Source organism: Bubalus bubalis, chromosome 6 (assembly GCF_019923935.1).
Source record: "Bubalus bubalis isolate 160015118507 breed Murrah chromosome 6, NDDB_SH_1, whole genome shotgun sequence".
NCBI lineage: Eukaryota > Metazoa > Chordata > Mammalia > Artiodactyla > Bovidae > Bubalus > Bubalus bubalis.
The window spans coordinates 77,144,242-77,161,863 of NC_059162.1; the positions used below are offsets into that span (position 1 = coordinate 77,144,242).

The 17,622-nt window shown below is 44.0% G+C and overlaps 1 protein-coding gene across 8 annotated transcripts in view; it reads left to right on the plus strand.

The window, feature by feature from the left end:
- The first annotated feature begins 8,812 nt into the window (after positions 1-8,812).
- Positions 8,813-17,622, plus strand: part of GNG12 (G protein subunit gamma 12) — a 141,087-nt gene continuing 132,277 nt past the window's right edge. Inside the window, exon 1 of one of the 8 annotated variants that reach the window (XM_044944870.2) lies at positions 8,813-9,425. In XM_044944870.2, the coding sequence (XP_044800805.1) occupies positions 9,086-9,425 (340 nt within the window). In that variant the 5' untranslated portion in view covers positions 8,813-9,085. The remainder of the gene's footprint in view (positions 9,426-17,622) is intronic. The other 7 variants (XM_044944871.2, XM_044944872.2, XM_025288495.3 and 4 more) reach the window with 7 other exon arrangements.

Genomic DNA, 17,622 nt, shown 5'->3' on the forward strand with positions numbered 1-17,622 from the left:
ATTCATTATGACTGCCAGGTTCCTCAGTTACAAACAGATTCCAAAAATGTGACCTAATCTACCAAGAGCTTGGGCAGATTTACAAAGACAGGAATTTGAGTGAAGTCACTAGCAAAGCACCCCACAAGGTCCTCAAATTGCAAATGAATAGGATTTTATATATGTCTTTCTAGGCTTGGAATAAGAGCCTCTACTCTCTGCAAAACTTCTTCCATCTCCTTGCTGGGCATTCAAAGTCTCCCATGATCTGGCTCTCATCTAACTTTCATTCATTCATTCACATTCATTCATTCATTATTTAATGAACACTATTATATTATTCTTATATATTATATAGTAGAATAATAAATGTTATTATATAATAGCTGAGGATGCAACAGTAAACCTAATAAACATAATAAGTTCCCTCATATATCTTAGGGTCTGATAAGGGAGACAGACAATAAAAAAATGGGTTGGGGGTGTTAGTCGCTAAGTCGTGTCCAACTCTTGCAATCCCATGGACTGTAGCCTGCCAGGCTCCTCTGTCCATGGGATTCTCCAGGCAAGATTACTGGAGTGGATTGCCATTTCCTTCTCCAGGGGATCTTCCCAACCCAGGAATCGAACCCGGGTCTCCTGCACTGCAGGCAAAGTCTTTACCAACTGAGCTATAAGGGAAGCCCCTTAAAAATAAATGTACCAAATAATATTTTGTAATGATAAGTAGAAAAGAAGAATAATGTATGGTTTAGAGTGATGGGGAGACTGCTACTTATAGTATAGAACTGGTTTTACCCCCCTATCTGAAATAACCTAAAAACAGACAAAATATAGAAACAACAGTTTGCAAAACACTGTACATCAGGTGACAAAAGGATGGTGATCCCAGAAAGATGAAATACAAATGAAAGGAGCTGACTACTTGGAAGGTATTTCCAGGCAAAGCAGAGAGGTGGGAATTCAAGAGGAGCTGATGGGCTCCTTGGGTCAAGGAGATAGGTACAGGAACTCAGGGAGATCAAAGCAACTAGGATTCATGGGAAGGAGCATGAGATCGAAGAGAGCTGAACAAAGAGAACCCAGAGACTCACTGAAAGTCCCCTCTGAATATAATGATGAACTGACTCATTGGAAAAGACCCTGATGCTGGGAAGGATTTAAGGCAAGAAGAGAAGGGGACAAGAGAGGGTGAGATGGTTGGATGGCATCACTGACTTGATGGACAAGAGTTTGAGCAAGGGCTCTGAGAGTTGGTGATGGACAGGGAAACCTGGTCTGCTTCGGTCCATGGGGTCACAAAGAGTCAGACACGACTGATCAACTGAACTGAACTGATGATGAGTGATGATGAACTCATTCAGGTAAAGCAACTAATCAAGGCCAGGGAAGAACCAGCTGTAAGGATCAATGGTAACAGTGCCTGATGTTGATGCAGGGCCAGAAATGTTGCCTCTTTCCACCAGCCAGACTGGAAAACCTCAAGATTTATGGATCATTGGGTAGACAAACAATTTGTCTTCAATAGGGGGAGAAATTAGCCCTACAGCAATAACCACTTTAATGCTGCCAAATTAATCTTAAAAGCAAGACCTAAAAGGATAAATTTGGTTCCAGTAACTTAACTATATTCCAGAACAAAGATCAAGGCTATTTATAGAAATACAAATATATCCAGCAGAATTCATCAGAAACCTGTGAAAATGATCCATGCCCAAACTGGTAGTAGGACCAAACGTGACTAATAAATACAAGAAAAAATGTGCAACCTACCTAGTAATCTAGGAAATAGGAGAGAAAACAATGATAAGACATCTAGAGAGTGTTTAAACAGAAATGGTCAGAACACTCTTGAAATTAATGCACCTTTATTCATTCAAAATTTGAATGTGGTCTATAATTCAGTGTAGTCTCAGGACAGGATTAGTCCATATTTTTTTTTTTTTTAGAAACACTGAGATAATGGAATAATACCAATAATGATGCCAGGATTTTGTACTTAAATCATGGCATTTTTGTTGGTATTATTCTATTATCTCAGTATTTCTAGAGTAATATTGGAATACTAAGAAAAATAGCATTTTAATCACATTTTTTTAGATTACTCAATACTCTGGGGAAAAAAAAAAAAACATTTTAGATACTTTGAGAACAATGCAGTGTAAATTGGAATAACAGAGGTTGCAGGCAAAGTATGCTCCATTCTCCCCAGAATATAAAGCTAAATGAAATTAGCAGGTCTGGTATCAGAGTGTCAGAGAAAATACTTTCCATTCTCATCACAACTTAGCTTACAGATCCACATGGTTGACTGTGTCTGAGTCAAAACCTTGTGGCATGGGCTATAGATGGATTGATAATCTAATCATCTATCAGGCTGCTTCTCTTTCTGACACTGCAGGGGCCTTTTCTTCAGGGAATGTCTGGGGTGAGTGCTTGACAAAGAGAAGGTTTCTGTTGAACCATTTAATTAGTTAGCATCTGCGTACATTCCACATCAGGGCCAACATCCAGCTCCTCTGGCCAAATTCTGGCAGTGAGCAAGGGCCTGGCTTGGCCAGACTGGCACTAGCTATCCTTGCTGTGTGGTCTCTCTAACTGAAGGTGTTCATGCTGAGTACCACTGATGGTGAAGGAGAAACATCCCAAACCTCCTCTGCATACCTTGAGGCCAGATGGATTATTCAGGAAGGGAAGCTTTCAGGAAAATTGGAGGATCGTGGATAGAGAAATGAGAAGAGTGAGAGATGGGACTTGTTCCATCCAGTTCCCAGGCTTCCCCTCTGGAGTGTGCTACTCTCTGATCCTCTGCAACTTCCCTGGCTTGCTTTCACCCAAGTCTGGGTGGATCCTTTGAGAGCTCACCCTTCCTTCCACAGGATAATTTATTTTGTCCAGAACTTCCCCAATCATTTTATCTTGGCGAGACCCAGCCAGAAGGAAAGAGGAACCTCCGTTCTCCATCTAGTCCTTACTCAAGTGGAAAATCATCTGAGGGCAAAATGGATAGTGTGAGACTTACCATATCTTCTTGGAAGAATGAGTAGGAATAGGAGGAGGACAAGAAAGAACAGCAGGAAAAGAAGGAGGGAAAGGAAGACCAAAGATACATATTGCCTCTTTGCTGTGTTATTGTAATCACTACTCAGAACTGGGAGGTACTTTAAAATATACAGACCATGTTTAGGTTTTGTATTTTTTAAGAAAATTCAGATATGTTAAAATCTGAAGAATTAGTGAAATCTAGGCTTCAATTTCGGAGAAGGCAATGGCACCCCACTCCAGTGCTCTTGCCTGGGAAATCCCATGGACGGAGGAGCCTGGTAGGCTACAGTCCATAGGGGCGCTAAGAGTCAGACAGGACTGAGAGACTTCACTTTCACTTTCACTTTCATGCATTGGAGAAGGAAATGGCAACCCACTCCAGTGTTCTTGCCTGGAGAGTCCCGGGGATGGAGGAGCCTGGTAGGCTTCCGTCTATGGGGTCACACAGAGTCAGACATGACTGAAGTGACTTAGCAGCAGCAGCAGCAAGCTTCAATTTGCCATATTGAAAAGTTTTCTAATTGTCTACACCAGGGATTGCCACAAGTTTTCTGCCTCTGGAGAGGCAGATACATATTTTAGGCCTTGAGACCCATAAGATTTCTGTCATAACCATTCTGTTCTGTAAGTAGAAGCAGTCAAAGACAATAGATAAAAGAATGGGTGTAGTGGCATTCCAGCAAAACTTTATTTACAGAAACAGTTGATGGTCTAGCCCTCTTGGCCATAGTTTTCCAACCACTGATTGACAAAGTGCTTTTTTTATTCTATTTATAACATGAAAAGATAAGTGTTTATGTGTTTGTGTGTAAGAGAGAGAGAGAGAAACCCCATGTTATTCAAAGAAAAGATATACCGTCATGGTGAAAAGAAAAAAACACGCAATGTAAAAAAAAGTGTATGTTACTCAAAACTGTACCACCTTGAGAAAATCACTGCTAACATTTTGCCAAACATCACAGATTTACTCATACAGACATTTGTGCTGGTGTATATATGCTTTTTTATACATGAGTGGGAAATTCTATGCATGGTCTTCTATAACTTGCTTTCTATGCTCAAAAATAAATTTGCGGCATATTTCCATGTGAATATATTTAGATCTATCTCTTTTCACAGAGTGCTTTAGATGGAGGTATCATATCTCCTCTAGTGGACATTTGGGTTGCTTACCTTGATAACCTCTATATCTCTGCTTCCTAGCTGACTAGTGGTTGAATCCTTCCAATGATGGGAAATTTTGCTAATTCTTGAGCCCACGTACTTGACCTCTATAAAATAGTGTCTGGGACTTCCGTTCTCCAGAGCTAGAGAGCCTAGCTCTGTAATAAGTCAGAAAGCTCATTTTGAGTTAGTAATCAACTAACTTGAAGTGTCTGCCTGCAATGCGGGAGACCTGGATTCGATCCCTGGGTCGGGAAAAGCCCCTGGAGAAGGAAATGGCAACCCACTCCAGTATTCTTGCCTGGAGAATCCCATGGACAGAGGAGCCTGGTGGGCTACAGTCCACAGGGTTGCAAAGAGTCAGACACGATTGAGCGACTTCACTTTCACTTGAGTTAATAACTCAGTTTTGGGCCACTCCCACCCAAGCCTCTGGAGGCTTCCATCTATTTGAGTATGGCACAGCATTGAATTGACTACCGATCTATAGTTATAGTTTATGTCATAGCTCCTGCCTGTGCCCATACATGTTTCAACAAGTTACTTGGGGATTTTCAAGATTGTGGGTGCTTCTTCCTGATCTAACTTCTACATGAGAAGATGGCAGCCTCTGACTGAGCAGAAAAACCAGTTTGTGAAACACTAACCCAGGTAAGCTATTCAAAAGGAGGCAGTTCTCCATAACTTTTAGGGCAGGTTCAGACAAAGAGTGTGGCCATGTGCATTAAGATAAATAAAATCCTTAGGAAGCAACTCTGATTATCCCAGATAAATTGTTCTGAAGTCTGTGGAGATCCAATCACAGACCGACTGATCTGCCTCATTCTTTCATCTCTCTTCCCCCATCTTCTGACTGAGCCTGTGGTTAAAGTATTGTTGAATACTGAGTGGAAGTTTACATCACAAATTGCAATTAAGTTAAAAAATCAGCTGTCCTGAGTTATAAAACTATTTGTCTTGCATGCTTCATAAATACAGCAGAGAAAGTTATCTTTTAAAACATTTTTTTTTTTAATTTCAAAGAACTGGAATCTCAGAGACCATTGTAAATCTCTTTTTAAAGACAAGCAACAACTCCATAAGGTGATGTGCTTGCCCCAAATTCACAGACTGTTAGTGGCAAAGCCAGGACTTAATCTCAAGGGCCTCGTTTCATTATGCGTAAGATTTTACTTCACTACACTGCCACTCTTTCATAGGCAACTGACTGATTGATTTCTCTCAAGTGCTATTGGAGGGTAGAAAATAGTTGGACCAGAAAATAGAAAGGGAAAGAAAAAAGAGTTTTAAAATGTCTGGAGAAAGGAAAAATGGGAAATTAAATAGGTTCCTAGTATAAAGCAAATAAGAAGGCAAAATGCAACCAAGCATTGCTTGAGTGCTCCAAGGAAGACCAAGGGGTCAGGCATTCCTGGGCTGGGCTGAGTATGCCAGTTATGACTGGGTATAACCTCAAGTGCGATCTTAGAGATATCCCACCTGTCCTGTATGCTGTGCAACTTCTCCTAGACCCTCTGTTCAGGGCACACCTGTTCCTGAATTGTTGGTAACATTGGTTTCTGACCAGTCACAACTGTATCCATCAGTGAGCATTGCCCTCAGGGAACTGCTTTGCCCAATGCTACACCTCTTCCCAGGAATGCAGGATATGGAGATATAAAGGTGTAATACCTTGTACTCGATTTGGTCGATTTCTGAAGAGCCACCCACCTCCTATTGCCTTTGGACTACAGGTCTAGCCATAACCATGTTGAGAGTCAGCATCTTCCTCTCCCCTATCCTGCCAGCCTCACTTCCTTACAGGTATATCTTTTTAGCCACTCATCAATAAGCCTTTTTCATGCAAGGTATGTTTCCAGGTAACTCAGTCTAAGATACTGCTCAATTTCATGCTTTGTGTGTATCACTGTCAGAATTAAGAAGAAAATGCACATCTCTTGCCACATCACTTGTTAACCTAAACCATTCTCATCTGCTATACCATTTCCTGTGGTTAAAGCTCTTTACATACAACCTGGCATGACCCATCCTCCTACAAGATGGTCTCGCAAGCTATGGGATGCTGACCACCAGTATATTAGACAAGATGATTCAGATAGTCCTTGAATGTGCTGGCTTTTACTGTAATAGTTGTTATCTTAGCTTGAGATTCCCCAGAAACAGACCCTGAGATGAGAACTCATGTGAAAATTACTTATTAGTGTTCAGGCCAGCGTCGCTGTCATGCAAACTGTAAAGTGGCACACCAGTGCAGTCACATGGGGCCCTGTACTTGGTTTGATAGTCTCTTGCCACCTTCAGATTCTTAATAATTCATGAACATTTAAAAATCTTGTGCCAGGCCCTGCAAATTATATAATTTGTCCTGATTAGAATATGTTCCTAGGAGGGAGTGAAAAGCAGGTCCCAAAAGGGTAAGAAGGACAAGGAAGAATGTGGCATCAGTCCCATAGAAGTGGGGAGAGAATTTGGCTCAGTCTTGTAGGGCGCCCGGTAGACCCTGGAGATCTACCCTGAAGTTATCCCAATTGAGGGCAAAGGAACTGGAGTATTTATACAGCCATAGTCCTTAGTCACTGTTTAAAGGCTGAGGCAGGGGTAGGGGAACATTAATTCCCAGGTACTTTCAGCTGTTCTGTGAGCTGTAAATCTTGCAGCTGAGTATGGTGTTTTGACAATGAGATGCAGGTGCCAGGCATGGGTGATGGGAATGAACCCACACCTGGAGCCAGCGTGCACGAAACTGGAGAAGGATCAGAGGGGATATGGTGGGGCATTGACAGCAACTGCTGGAGTTAAGCATATACCTTGTGATCCAAAGTGAGAGACTGATGCTAGTTTACCAAAGTCATGATTTCACTTGTTAAATTACTAACCACAAGCATCATATATGGAAGAAATCACAAAAGTAAGTCAATCAAAAATATAAATTTAAGAAATCATACAGGAGGTACAGCAATATGTAGATGAAATGTGAATGACTGAAGTTTAGACACAGCAGAGCAAAAAGAACACTGGCTAAAGGGTCGTAGGTAAAAGCATGAAGTCTGGAGCCAGACTCTTCGAGTGGAATTCTGATCTTGCTACTTTGGGATCACATTGCTTCACCTCCCTGAGCCTACCTGCTAGGGTGGTTAGAAGGATTAATAGAGTTAATATATGTAAAGCACTTAAAGCAACATCTGCTGTGAAAACGTTAGCTCTTATTCTTGCCTTGCTCCTGCCTAGATCAGTGCCTCTCAAACTATCTGTGGGATTTTATTTTCAATCTGTTGTGGCCGATGCTTTTATTCAACATGATAAATACAAAATGGATAATGAGAAAAAGAAAAGAGACATACAGAATACAAGGCCATATTTTTAGTTATTAAGTTCAACAGGCAGGAAAATTACTCAAATCGCTATATAAGTTTTAATATGTTCACCTTCAGTTTCTATGCTTATCCCATCACAGATGGGTAATAGTTCCCAGACGGTCACTGTTCTATGGACCACACTTTGAATAACACTAAATTAGAAAAGCTTCAATAATTCAAAAGCTTCTTGGCACCTCAGTTTCCAGATGAGATTACATACACGAAAGCATCGATAAACTCTAAAGTGCTCCAGAAATGGAAATTATTGGTAGGGCTTTAGGAGTTGATTCTGTAGTCTGTGGCCAGAAGATACAGTGTATGATGGTCTTAGTCCCAGTTGGCATTAGGCTGTTCTGTTCAGCATATATCCTTGGAACTGTCAGTATCTGTGAATCAGTCAAACAATTCCTACCACTGTACAAAGCAAGGAACACTGAGCTCCCCTGGCAGGCTGTGGCTTGCATCCCAACAACCACTGCCATCCACAGATTGAAAGAACCACAGTCCGGGGACAAGGCATCCGACCACTGACTTCCTATACCCATAGCCCCTTTTCTGCAGCCCGGTGGAAGATTTCACCAAGAATGGTACTTGAGTAGGGGTCAGGAGGGAAAAATGAAAGGCAGTGTCCTTCCTCCTGTACTTGGCTCCTTACTTCCCTAGGCCTTATTCCTCTCCAGCGGGTGAAGCTCAACACACAGGCGTCTTTCAGCAATGATTTAAGACTCCACTTCAAGTATGGACTCGACCCACACTGTTTCCAAGTGTCCTCCTTTGGCCTCCTCTCCTCCTTTTTCTACATTCTGTCAAACAAGAAAGCTGATTCCTAGGAGCATGCAAGAAGTCTGCTGGGTGGTAAGATTTCTGCACATCCATCTTTTTCACTCTTTCTGGACTTTTTGAGGGTGAGTCCCACGTCTGAATCATCTTCGTCTCTCTCCAGTCACTTTTGTCTCTCTCCAATCACCTTTGTCGGAATGCTGGGCACACACAGGTGCTCCGTGAACGTTCGTTGAATGGCTGTGCATAGGAATAGCCTGAAGTTCATGGAAATAGAAGTGGCTTTTCAAACTACCTCACCCTGAGTCCCTCCAGAAAAGACTTACCAAATCTAATTAATTCAATCAATAAGCAGAATTCTGCCACGTACGAGGCATTTGGAAATACAAATCTCATGGTGAGAGATGGAGGGGAAGCTCATGATGGGTGGATGTACTTCAAATTCAACAATCCGCAGTTATAGCTCCATTTTCTGGGAAGCAAAACCACTCGGTGGCCCCAGGGCCCTTTAAATTTTACCGTGACTGTTTTCTTAAGAAATTCCTGGAGTAGAGCCTAACTTTTATGTAGGGGGTTGGCATATTCGTGGCCTAAGGGACGGTTGGCAGAAGGGGTGCCTAGAGTTCGCAAGGGAAGGCAACTGCTGAGGAGTCAGAGCAGCCCTGTGGAGGGTCGCTAAGTGGGGGACCCGAGAATCCTTGAACTTCCAAAGCTTCGGGGAATTCGAGGAAGGGACCCTGAGGGGTGGCCAAGGCTGCCAGATGTCTGCTGGGCTTCAATGCTGCCGACTTTTCTCCTCTGCCGGCCCAAGCTCGACCCGGGTTCAGCAGCCAGACCAGGGAACAGCCAGGGCATCTGGGCAGGAGGGAGGCGGGCCGGCCGGGAGGAAGGAGTCCTGGGCCGTCGCCGCCGCCCCGCCCGTCGGTCTGTCCGCCCCGCCTACCCCGAGCGAGGCGGAGCCGGCCCCCGCCCGGAGGAGCAGCAGGAGGAGGAGAGGTCGGAGTCGTCTCCAAGAGCCCTTAGAGACAGAGTCCCCGGCAGCGGCGGTGGCGGCAGGGGCAGCGCACCGGCAGGCGAGTGAGCACCGAGCGGCGGGCGCAGGTGGCAAGTCCGGTCCCCGAGGGGACAGGGGCGCAGCGCTGGGCGTCGGCCGACCAGTTCGGGAGCCGCCTCCCAGTTCCTGGTGCTGGGAAGCGAGATGGAGGGAGGGAACGGAGAAAGGAAGGAAGGAGGGAAGAGTGTCCCGGAGGGCGGGGACTGGTCGGGGCACTGGGCGCCGGAGACCGCGATGGGGGTGGAGGGCAAGGGACGCCGAGACCGGGAGACGGGCGGCGCGCTCGCCCTCGACGGGCGACGGCCAGATGGCCCGGGAAACCGGGGGTCCTGCGGGGCTAGGTCTGGGGACGCGGTCCCTGGGACGAGGGCTGAAGCAGGAGGAGAGGTCTCCCCTCACCCTGGCTCCGCGGCCGGCCCGCAGCCGTGCGCCCCGCGGCCAGGTTGGGGCTGGAAGGCTCCGGGGTTCCCCGCTGGCTCCAGCTGCGGTGGTGCCAGGTTTGGGAAGAGGGCAGGCAGCTGGGGGAAACCGGGGCGCCACGCCCCTCTTTCCTACTTTCTTCCGCTCTTTCTGGGGACTAGGCGGCGAGTGCACAGTCCTGGAACCCGCTAGGCGCTGGGGGTCTGGCGGGGAAATAGCGGGTCACCGAGAGGACTCCGATCACACATCCCGCGAGGGACCCCCCGAGAAGTGAGTGGCCAGGAGACTGTATTTGCAGGTGGTATGAGGAAGTCAAGACTCGGACGTGAGTCTTGAGTGATTTTTCTTTTTCAAGTATTGCCCCCGACACTTACTGCGTAGATCAGAGTGACTCCCCACCCCCCTTTTTAATTTTAACTAGGGCATATCAATTAAAGCTAATTTTAAAACGCTGCGGCTGAAGTCGCCCCACAGTCGCTAGTCCCTCGCCTTCTGTTTGTGTCTTGTAAACTTAAACCATTCATAACTTTCGAAAAGGACCTCGTGATTCTCGTTAAATCCCCGCCGTGGAGTGAAACTTTGGACAACTAGAAATCCGAGTGAAGGAACTGCCGAGGCCTGTCATCTTGTGGTCACCCCCTGTCCGGACGAGGTTGTATACAAACAAGCGCACAGTGAAGGAAATGGCCAAAAACCGGCGAGAAGGGAGGTCCCCTGCGCCCACGTGTCAGGGCACGTTTAATGGCTGCTCCGAGTGGAAACAAACCGGAATGTATTAGACCTTGTGGAGTCGGGCAAACTTCACATGATCGGTTTCCTTCCCATCAGTTGTTTCCTGTCCCCCCCGGCGGCCCCCCTCCCCCCTGGTCTTTGCGGACTCTGTTTATATTTCCTGGGGCTGCTGTAGCTTCGTCTGAGTAGGTTGTCTATAAGGAATCTTTTGGACGTTGTCGGAGACGGGAACTGTGTACGTGTGTTCTCTGCTTTAAAAGCGGAGTTTGGCTTTGTTTCTAAAGTGCTCGTCACCACACTGCACCATTGCTGGTGCGTCCTAGCCCTGCGTATAAATTATCGCAGGATGGCGGCCCTCACCTAGGAGAACCAGGAAGGCAGGCAGCGCTAGAATGACGGGGTTGAGTTTAACTGTTGCCAAAACAGCCACAATCAAGTAAGGAACTGTTTTGATTCTTACAAAAAAAAAAAAAAAAAAACAAAACCAAAGTGTATGTGTCAGGAAGCCCTTTTTTCAATAAACAAACTTATGATTCACACATACATAATTTTTTTAAGTAATCAAACGTTTTACAGAGACTTCAGTGATAAGAGGACTTTGGGATCGACTGTTCAGTTTCTTTGCCTTCTCTAACAGTTAATTAGCACCATAAAACCCTGGTTTAAATCCAAAAAATGCCAAACAGTCTAAGGACTGCTCCTTTAGGCCTTATGAGAAAAAAAAAAAAAAATGCAGTCATGTTTTTACTGTTTTTAACCCAGGTAATTCAGGAAGATGATGAATCCAGACAGAATTTAGATTTGTCTAGAAATACATTAAGATGTTGGTCTGTGTTTCACAAGAAACCAAAAAGATTAATACTATAAAAATTTTCAATGTAGCAGGCTCCAGTCTCATTTGAAAGCTTAGCTCTCTAACAGTGAGCTTTGCAGCGTTGGGCTTACGTTGTCACTTGTTGAAGGACATGGGTGATTTGTCCAGTAGTGACAGCAGAAAGCTGCATAGTCAAAGCACTTGAAGAAATGGCTAGCAAATACCAGATTAATTTTGTTTTTTTTTATGTTAAAAAACCTCTCACGGGAAAAAAAAAATCAGATTTGGAATTATGTCATTTAATTTGTTGGATTCGTGTTGGGTGTTTTTTTAAGTTTATATGTCAGCTTAAGCTTAATTAAAGGAGGCAAGTAGTGGAAGTCAAATTTTTCTGGAGTCTGATTTGGCAGAGAGGCAGCTTAACAGTGGTTTGAGGTATGGTTTCGGTGCTGGACAGATGTGGATGGGAATATCAGTTACTTAACCATTTTCAGTCTGATTTGTAAAATGAGAATGAGTGTGGTCTCAGTCTCGAGGGTTTTTATGAAAGTATGTGAAACAATCTTTGGAGAACACTGCACCTAATACATAGATAATAGTCAAGATTATTAGATATTTTATTAACTGACTCTAGCAGCCAGTCATCCGATAAAGTGAAAGATGGCAGTTTGAACCTTCTGGAAACATAGAGACATCAAGAAGGCATCTGAATTTATAGATAGATATCGATAGATAGATAGAGCTTCTGGAAATACTAGAGCAATTAAATTCCAAAGACATTACCTGGTTTTATAGATATCTATCTAGCCAACTATCTGTCTAAATATCTGAAATATTTGTATACATGAGTGTGTCATATATTTTCAACAGCAGTATGAATAATTACAATTACTAGAGTTAATAGTTTTAATGTGCTTTTAGTGTGAAGTTATAGTCGTATAATATTTTTAGAGCCAGGCAATCAGAAACATTCCATTAATCATATTTTAAATGTAAAGAGAACTTTACATTTAAAAAGCTATGCTTATTATCCCTGGATAGGCTATAAACAGAAATGTGTATCTTTTACCTAGTATAATTTTTCATTAAAGTATGAAAAAATGTGACCCAGGGTATCTAGTTATTTTTCATGTACTGATGTCCACTGATAACAGATAAGCCATAAGAAGTGTTTAGGAATAATTAGCAGCACTATTTAACAGTAAAAGAGAAACCTTTTTGGAAATTTATAGATTTATCTTCTTAAGAGATGTTTGAAATTTGGGTTTGCATGCAGACCCAGTTCGTAAATGTTTTATAAAAGCATTGTGACTGATGGTAAATTTTTGTGAGACTGGGTGTCCAGTTAATTCAGGGAATCCACTCGTCACATCATTGACTCATTTGCAGAATTTTAGAAAAATGTTTCCATCTTTAAAACAAACCCTTTTAACAAGAAAACCTGTTGTTTTCTTAACGCACATCAGGTGCTTAGAATTGGGCTGATTGGAATTGCAGCTTGTGCCACAGATGACTTTTCATTTACTAATTGTTCCATAGGGACTCAGAGATCATGCTTATAATATTTTTAAATAATTATAAGGGGTACAGCATTATGATGAATCATTTCTTGCCTATGACATTATACTGTGAAGCAGCGGAGGACTTGATTGAATAAATTATTGATTCCTTTCACTCTTAGAACATTATGGCACAGCGATGGATTCCAGGCTCATGCTTCTAGGCGTGCAGCATGTGGGCAAGTTCCTTAATACCTCTGTGCTTCAATGAGATGTTGGGAGGGATAAATGAGTTTATCTCACTAAAGCACAGTGCCTGACATAGTCTATGCTCAATAAATATTAGCATTAAATTATTGCTTACTAAGATTTTCTACATGTTATGAGCATGCATTGTTTTTGTAACAGGAAAACAACCATATGAAATTTTAATGTTTCCCCTGAATCTAAAAAGGCTCAGTAATCGATAAAGTCCTATCAAGCAGTGTTCAAGAAGTAAGAGAATACCATCAGGCAATTGTCTTTGTGTCTTTTAAACATGAAATGGATTGCAGTGTTGATTTGCTTAACAAATTAATTCTTTTGGATCGCAATCCCATTTTCCTTTCTTATTAGATACTTGAAAAAAAATCCATGATCCATAAAGTCCACCTTGCTGCTGCTGCTGCTAAGTCGCTTCAGTCATGTCCGACTCTGTGCGACCCCATAGACGGCAGCCCACTAGGCTCCTCTGTCCCTGGGATTCTCCGGGCAAGAACACTGGAGTGGGGTGCCATTTACCTTAGGATAAGTTAATAGCAGAAGGGCAGTGTTCCCAGTTATAGTGCGTTACTACAATTCCAACTGATTTTTTAAAAGTTTAACTATGCATAGAAAACAAAAGAACAGACAAATGGATGGTGGAATTGGGGTGCTTCTCCCCATATTTTATCCAGTGAGCATGTATTTATTTCAGTTCAGTAGCTCAGTCGTGTTTGACTCTCTGTGACCCCGTGAATCGCAGCACGCCAGGCCTCGCTGTCCATCACCAACTCCTAGAGTTTACTCAAACTCATGTCCATCGAGTCGGTGATGCCATCCAGCCATCTCATCCTCTGTCGTCCCCTTCTCCTCCTGCCCCAAATAAATAATAGTCTATTTGTGTAACAATCAGTAAAACCTGATTAGCTGTAAATAGCAGGATTTTGGTTTTGTTTAGAGGAAAAAACAGCTTGCATAAGCAATTGAAGGTTCTGGACTTACATGTGAGAATTATTTAGTAGTAAGAGAGACCCTTTTGGAAGTTTGTAGTAGGTTTATCTTCTTAAAAGATGTTTGAACTTCAGGTTTGCGTGCAGACTCAGTGAACAGCCAACCCTGACTTTATGGAAACTGTCACTTCCCAGATCTGTTACGTCCTAGCCCTGACTGGAGGAGTTGTGGGCATATGGCACCTGTCACATGTCAGAGGCCTCCAAGATGGTCACAAGGAAGACATACTGCACTTAGTTTAATGGGAAAGGTCAATAGGTTAAAAAAATATATAGCACAATCGTGCAACTCCTTTGACGGAGCTGTTCTACATCCTAAGCCCAAGTCTAATTCCTTTATGTTTATGTTCTTGTGTAGTCCTCACAGCAGCACAGGTGAGCAAGCTGAGGCTCCCCAGGTGGCAAGATGAGACTGAGACCTGGGGTTGTTCTGACTGTACATCCCATCCACTAAGCACTCTGCAGCCACTTCAGTGAAGGTGCATCCTGCTAAAAGTGGGGTTGGAAAAAGAGGGCTTTATGGAGGAAGTATTGTTTAGAAGCTATAAATCAAGAGAAACAGGAGGAGAGGGCTCCTGTTAGAGGTGAGATGACCCTGCCTGAGGAGTATTACCAGCGCCTTGCCAATAGGCTCACTGCCTCTGCAGCCATAGAAGTTGAAGCTTCCACAATTGCCTCAGAGATGCAGCAGACCTGAAGGGATCTGTATAGTTGTCCTTTCCCATCCCTGGACTCCCAGAGAGGACCTTGAGAGCAAGTGGGGGCACTGGCCATAAGTCCTACTCTAGAACAAGCTCACACTAGGAAGTCCGGTCTCCCCACTTCTCTCTAGAGAATATAGGAAAGAGCAGTGAGCCAGGTGGCTGGGACACAGGGCAGAGGGTGGAGGTGATTTGACCGAAGGTTGCTTCTAGATGGATTATTCCATTTAATCCCAAGTCTCTTGAAAATCATTTCTGGTGTCACTTACATGTCTGGTTTATTGTGTCCGGCTTTACTGGGTGTCATAAAACTGCTTAGCTGGGACTGTCTGGTTGCCATCCTCTGACAAGGAGGGTTTTTTTCTTCTTTTAATGGGTCTGCATTTCAGAGGATTACTGTATAATAAAAACCAGGGTGTTGTAGACTGTTAAGACTCTTCATATTTTCAACTCTGCTGGAGAATTAGTAGCTCAAAGAAGAATTCCTTTTAGGTCTGCTTTAGTGAATCAGTTGCTAAGTATCTCTTGTCATTTTTCATGTGCATTTATTGTATGCAGGTGACTTTGGGGCCAGCAGGTCTTATATTCCCTTTGCTTTCTTACAGAATAGGCTACCATTCCCTTTGCAGTCAGTGTCATGTAACTGACATAGCATCCCCTTGGTTGACTGAGGAGAGGAGCGTAAGCTCTGATTTAACTGGGGTTGGTGTCATCACAAGCGCTCCCTGGAGAGGGCTCTGAGTCAGTGATCGTTGCCGCACTCACATACCGTGTACAGAGAATTGCCTTCATTCCCAACGGCTGTGTGCAAACCCACGTGAGCCCATGGGGGTGGAATCTTAACTTTACCCACGTAGAATAAGCAGGCTCTCGTTTAGCTGCAGATGCTACTGCCTTTCCTTGTGGCTCAGTGGTCAAGACTGCCTGCAATGCAGGAGATACAGGTTCAATCCATGGGTTGGGAAGATCCCATGGAGGAGGAAATTGCTACCCACTCCAGTATTCTCGCCTGGAGAATCCCATGGAAAAAGGAGCCTGGCGAGCTACAGTCCATAGTGTCTCAAAGAGTCAGATGCGACTGAGTGAGCACACACCAGCCGAAAAGTCTCTGAACACTGGACATTAACCCTTTAGCCCCCTCCCTGAAGCCCTTTGACTTAAGATCCCAAGCTTTCAGTGACTGCAAATTTTGTCTGCTTTTTCAGGGGAAGTTGCTGCAGTTTAGCTCTCAACATGAACAAAAGAAATTTAAGGATGGAAAGAGGGATCAAAATCCAAAAACTTTCTTGGACCTTATTGAGACATCATGAGAATTTTATTGATATGAAACCACCGTGCCAGGTTTATTCAACCAGAACCTCAGACAAATTGGCAAAGTGTTGAGAGCGGCAGACTTGGTGCCTGTCCTGTACCTAAATCACCCAGACTTTTGCACTATTAGACCGTTGCCTACACATTAGACCGTGAGGCTTCTTGTGGGTATGTAATGTCACAGTCAGCTGCTCAGATAAGTTGTCAGGGGAAGGTTGAATGTCTCACCAAGGAGCAGAAGAGTTGAATTGTGACTTCTTGACAGGGTGGCTTTGAACAATAGATTGTTCACTGCACAGGAATAGCTGGTCAAGGAGGTAAAGTTGGGGCTCAAATCTACTCCAAAAGCCATGTGTCCTGGGCTGGAATTGCCTCTGCCAGGAGGAGGGGATGCTTCTTTATGACTCCGTTGAGCCTGCAAGACTGGGTCCACTTGGAGGGCTGGCTTTTTCCTAATTCACACAAAGACACAATATGATGAGCAGCAGGCTCCTTCAGCCACAGTAACCCTCTAAATGCCATGAGCAGGCAGAAGTCTGGCACATAGTAGGTACTTATTAAATTCCACTGGGATGAATGAATAAAACCACATTCTCTGCACACAGTGAACTAGATGAGCGAATGTTCTTTTTAATCAAAGATAAAATTGATGCTATCTGTTGGGAATTGCACATTCAGTGGTGCATGTTCCCTCTGACAGGCTGCTTCTTCAGTTCATCATTTCCTAAGGGGCAGGTAAAACCCAGCACTTGAGACCAGCACTTGAAACAACTCTGACATTGTTTACTGTGAGTTGAACACCAACAAACAGGCTTGCTCAGCATTGCCCAGTACCTGCAGTGGTGTCCCCTGAGAATAGACAGAGGGATCTGTGGTATTATTGACCAGCCATGGGCCCTCCTCTTGGGGACAGGATGCAAAGGACAGTGACTGCAGGGGTCTTGGGAATTTACCTCTGAGCAGCTGCTGCTTAGGTAGAAAGACTTTTCTAGTTTCGAGTGAGAAGTGGGGAGGTTTGTTGCTAAAGCCACCAATACCTGAGAAAAGGGGTTTGTCTGTGTCCCTCACAGTGCCAGCTGGTGCTGCTTGCATGCTCTCTCTTTTAAGTTGACCCTTGAGAAGCAGACTGTCAGAGGTACCTTCCTCTTGGCTCCTCTCCTGAGAGGTAATCTGCACAGCAGGTAGGGTCAGCCACATGTAGCGGGTCAGACTGCTAAGGCAGTGGTTCGAAGGACGGAGGTGCTGACTTGCACTTAGGACCTTGGCCTTCTGCTGTTTTTATGGAGTGGGCGCTCCTTGTGAAAAATGCCCACAGGTCCAGAAACATGAATGCCTTTCACATTTCATCTGGTTAAATTCAGCTTTCTTCAGGCAAGCTCCGATTCTCAAAACAAGGAATCGCAGGAAGTAACAGTTCCTAAGAAGGATTTCCCCACAGAATCTCTTGAGAGAGCAGACTTAACCTGTTGCATTTACAGTATGACTTGATTTTATAAAACTCCAGGAATCTCAACTTT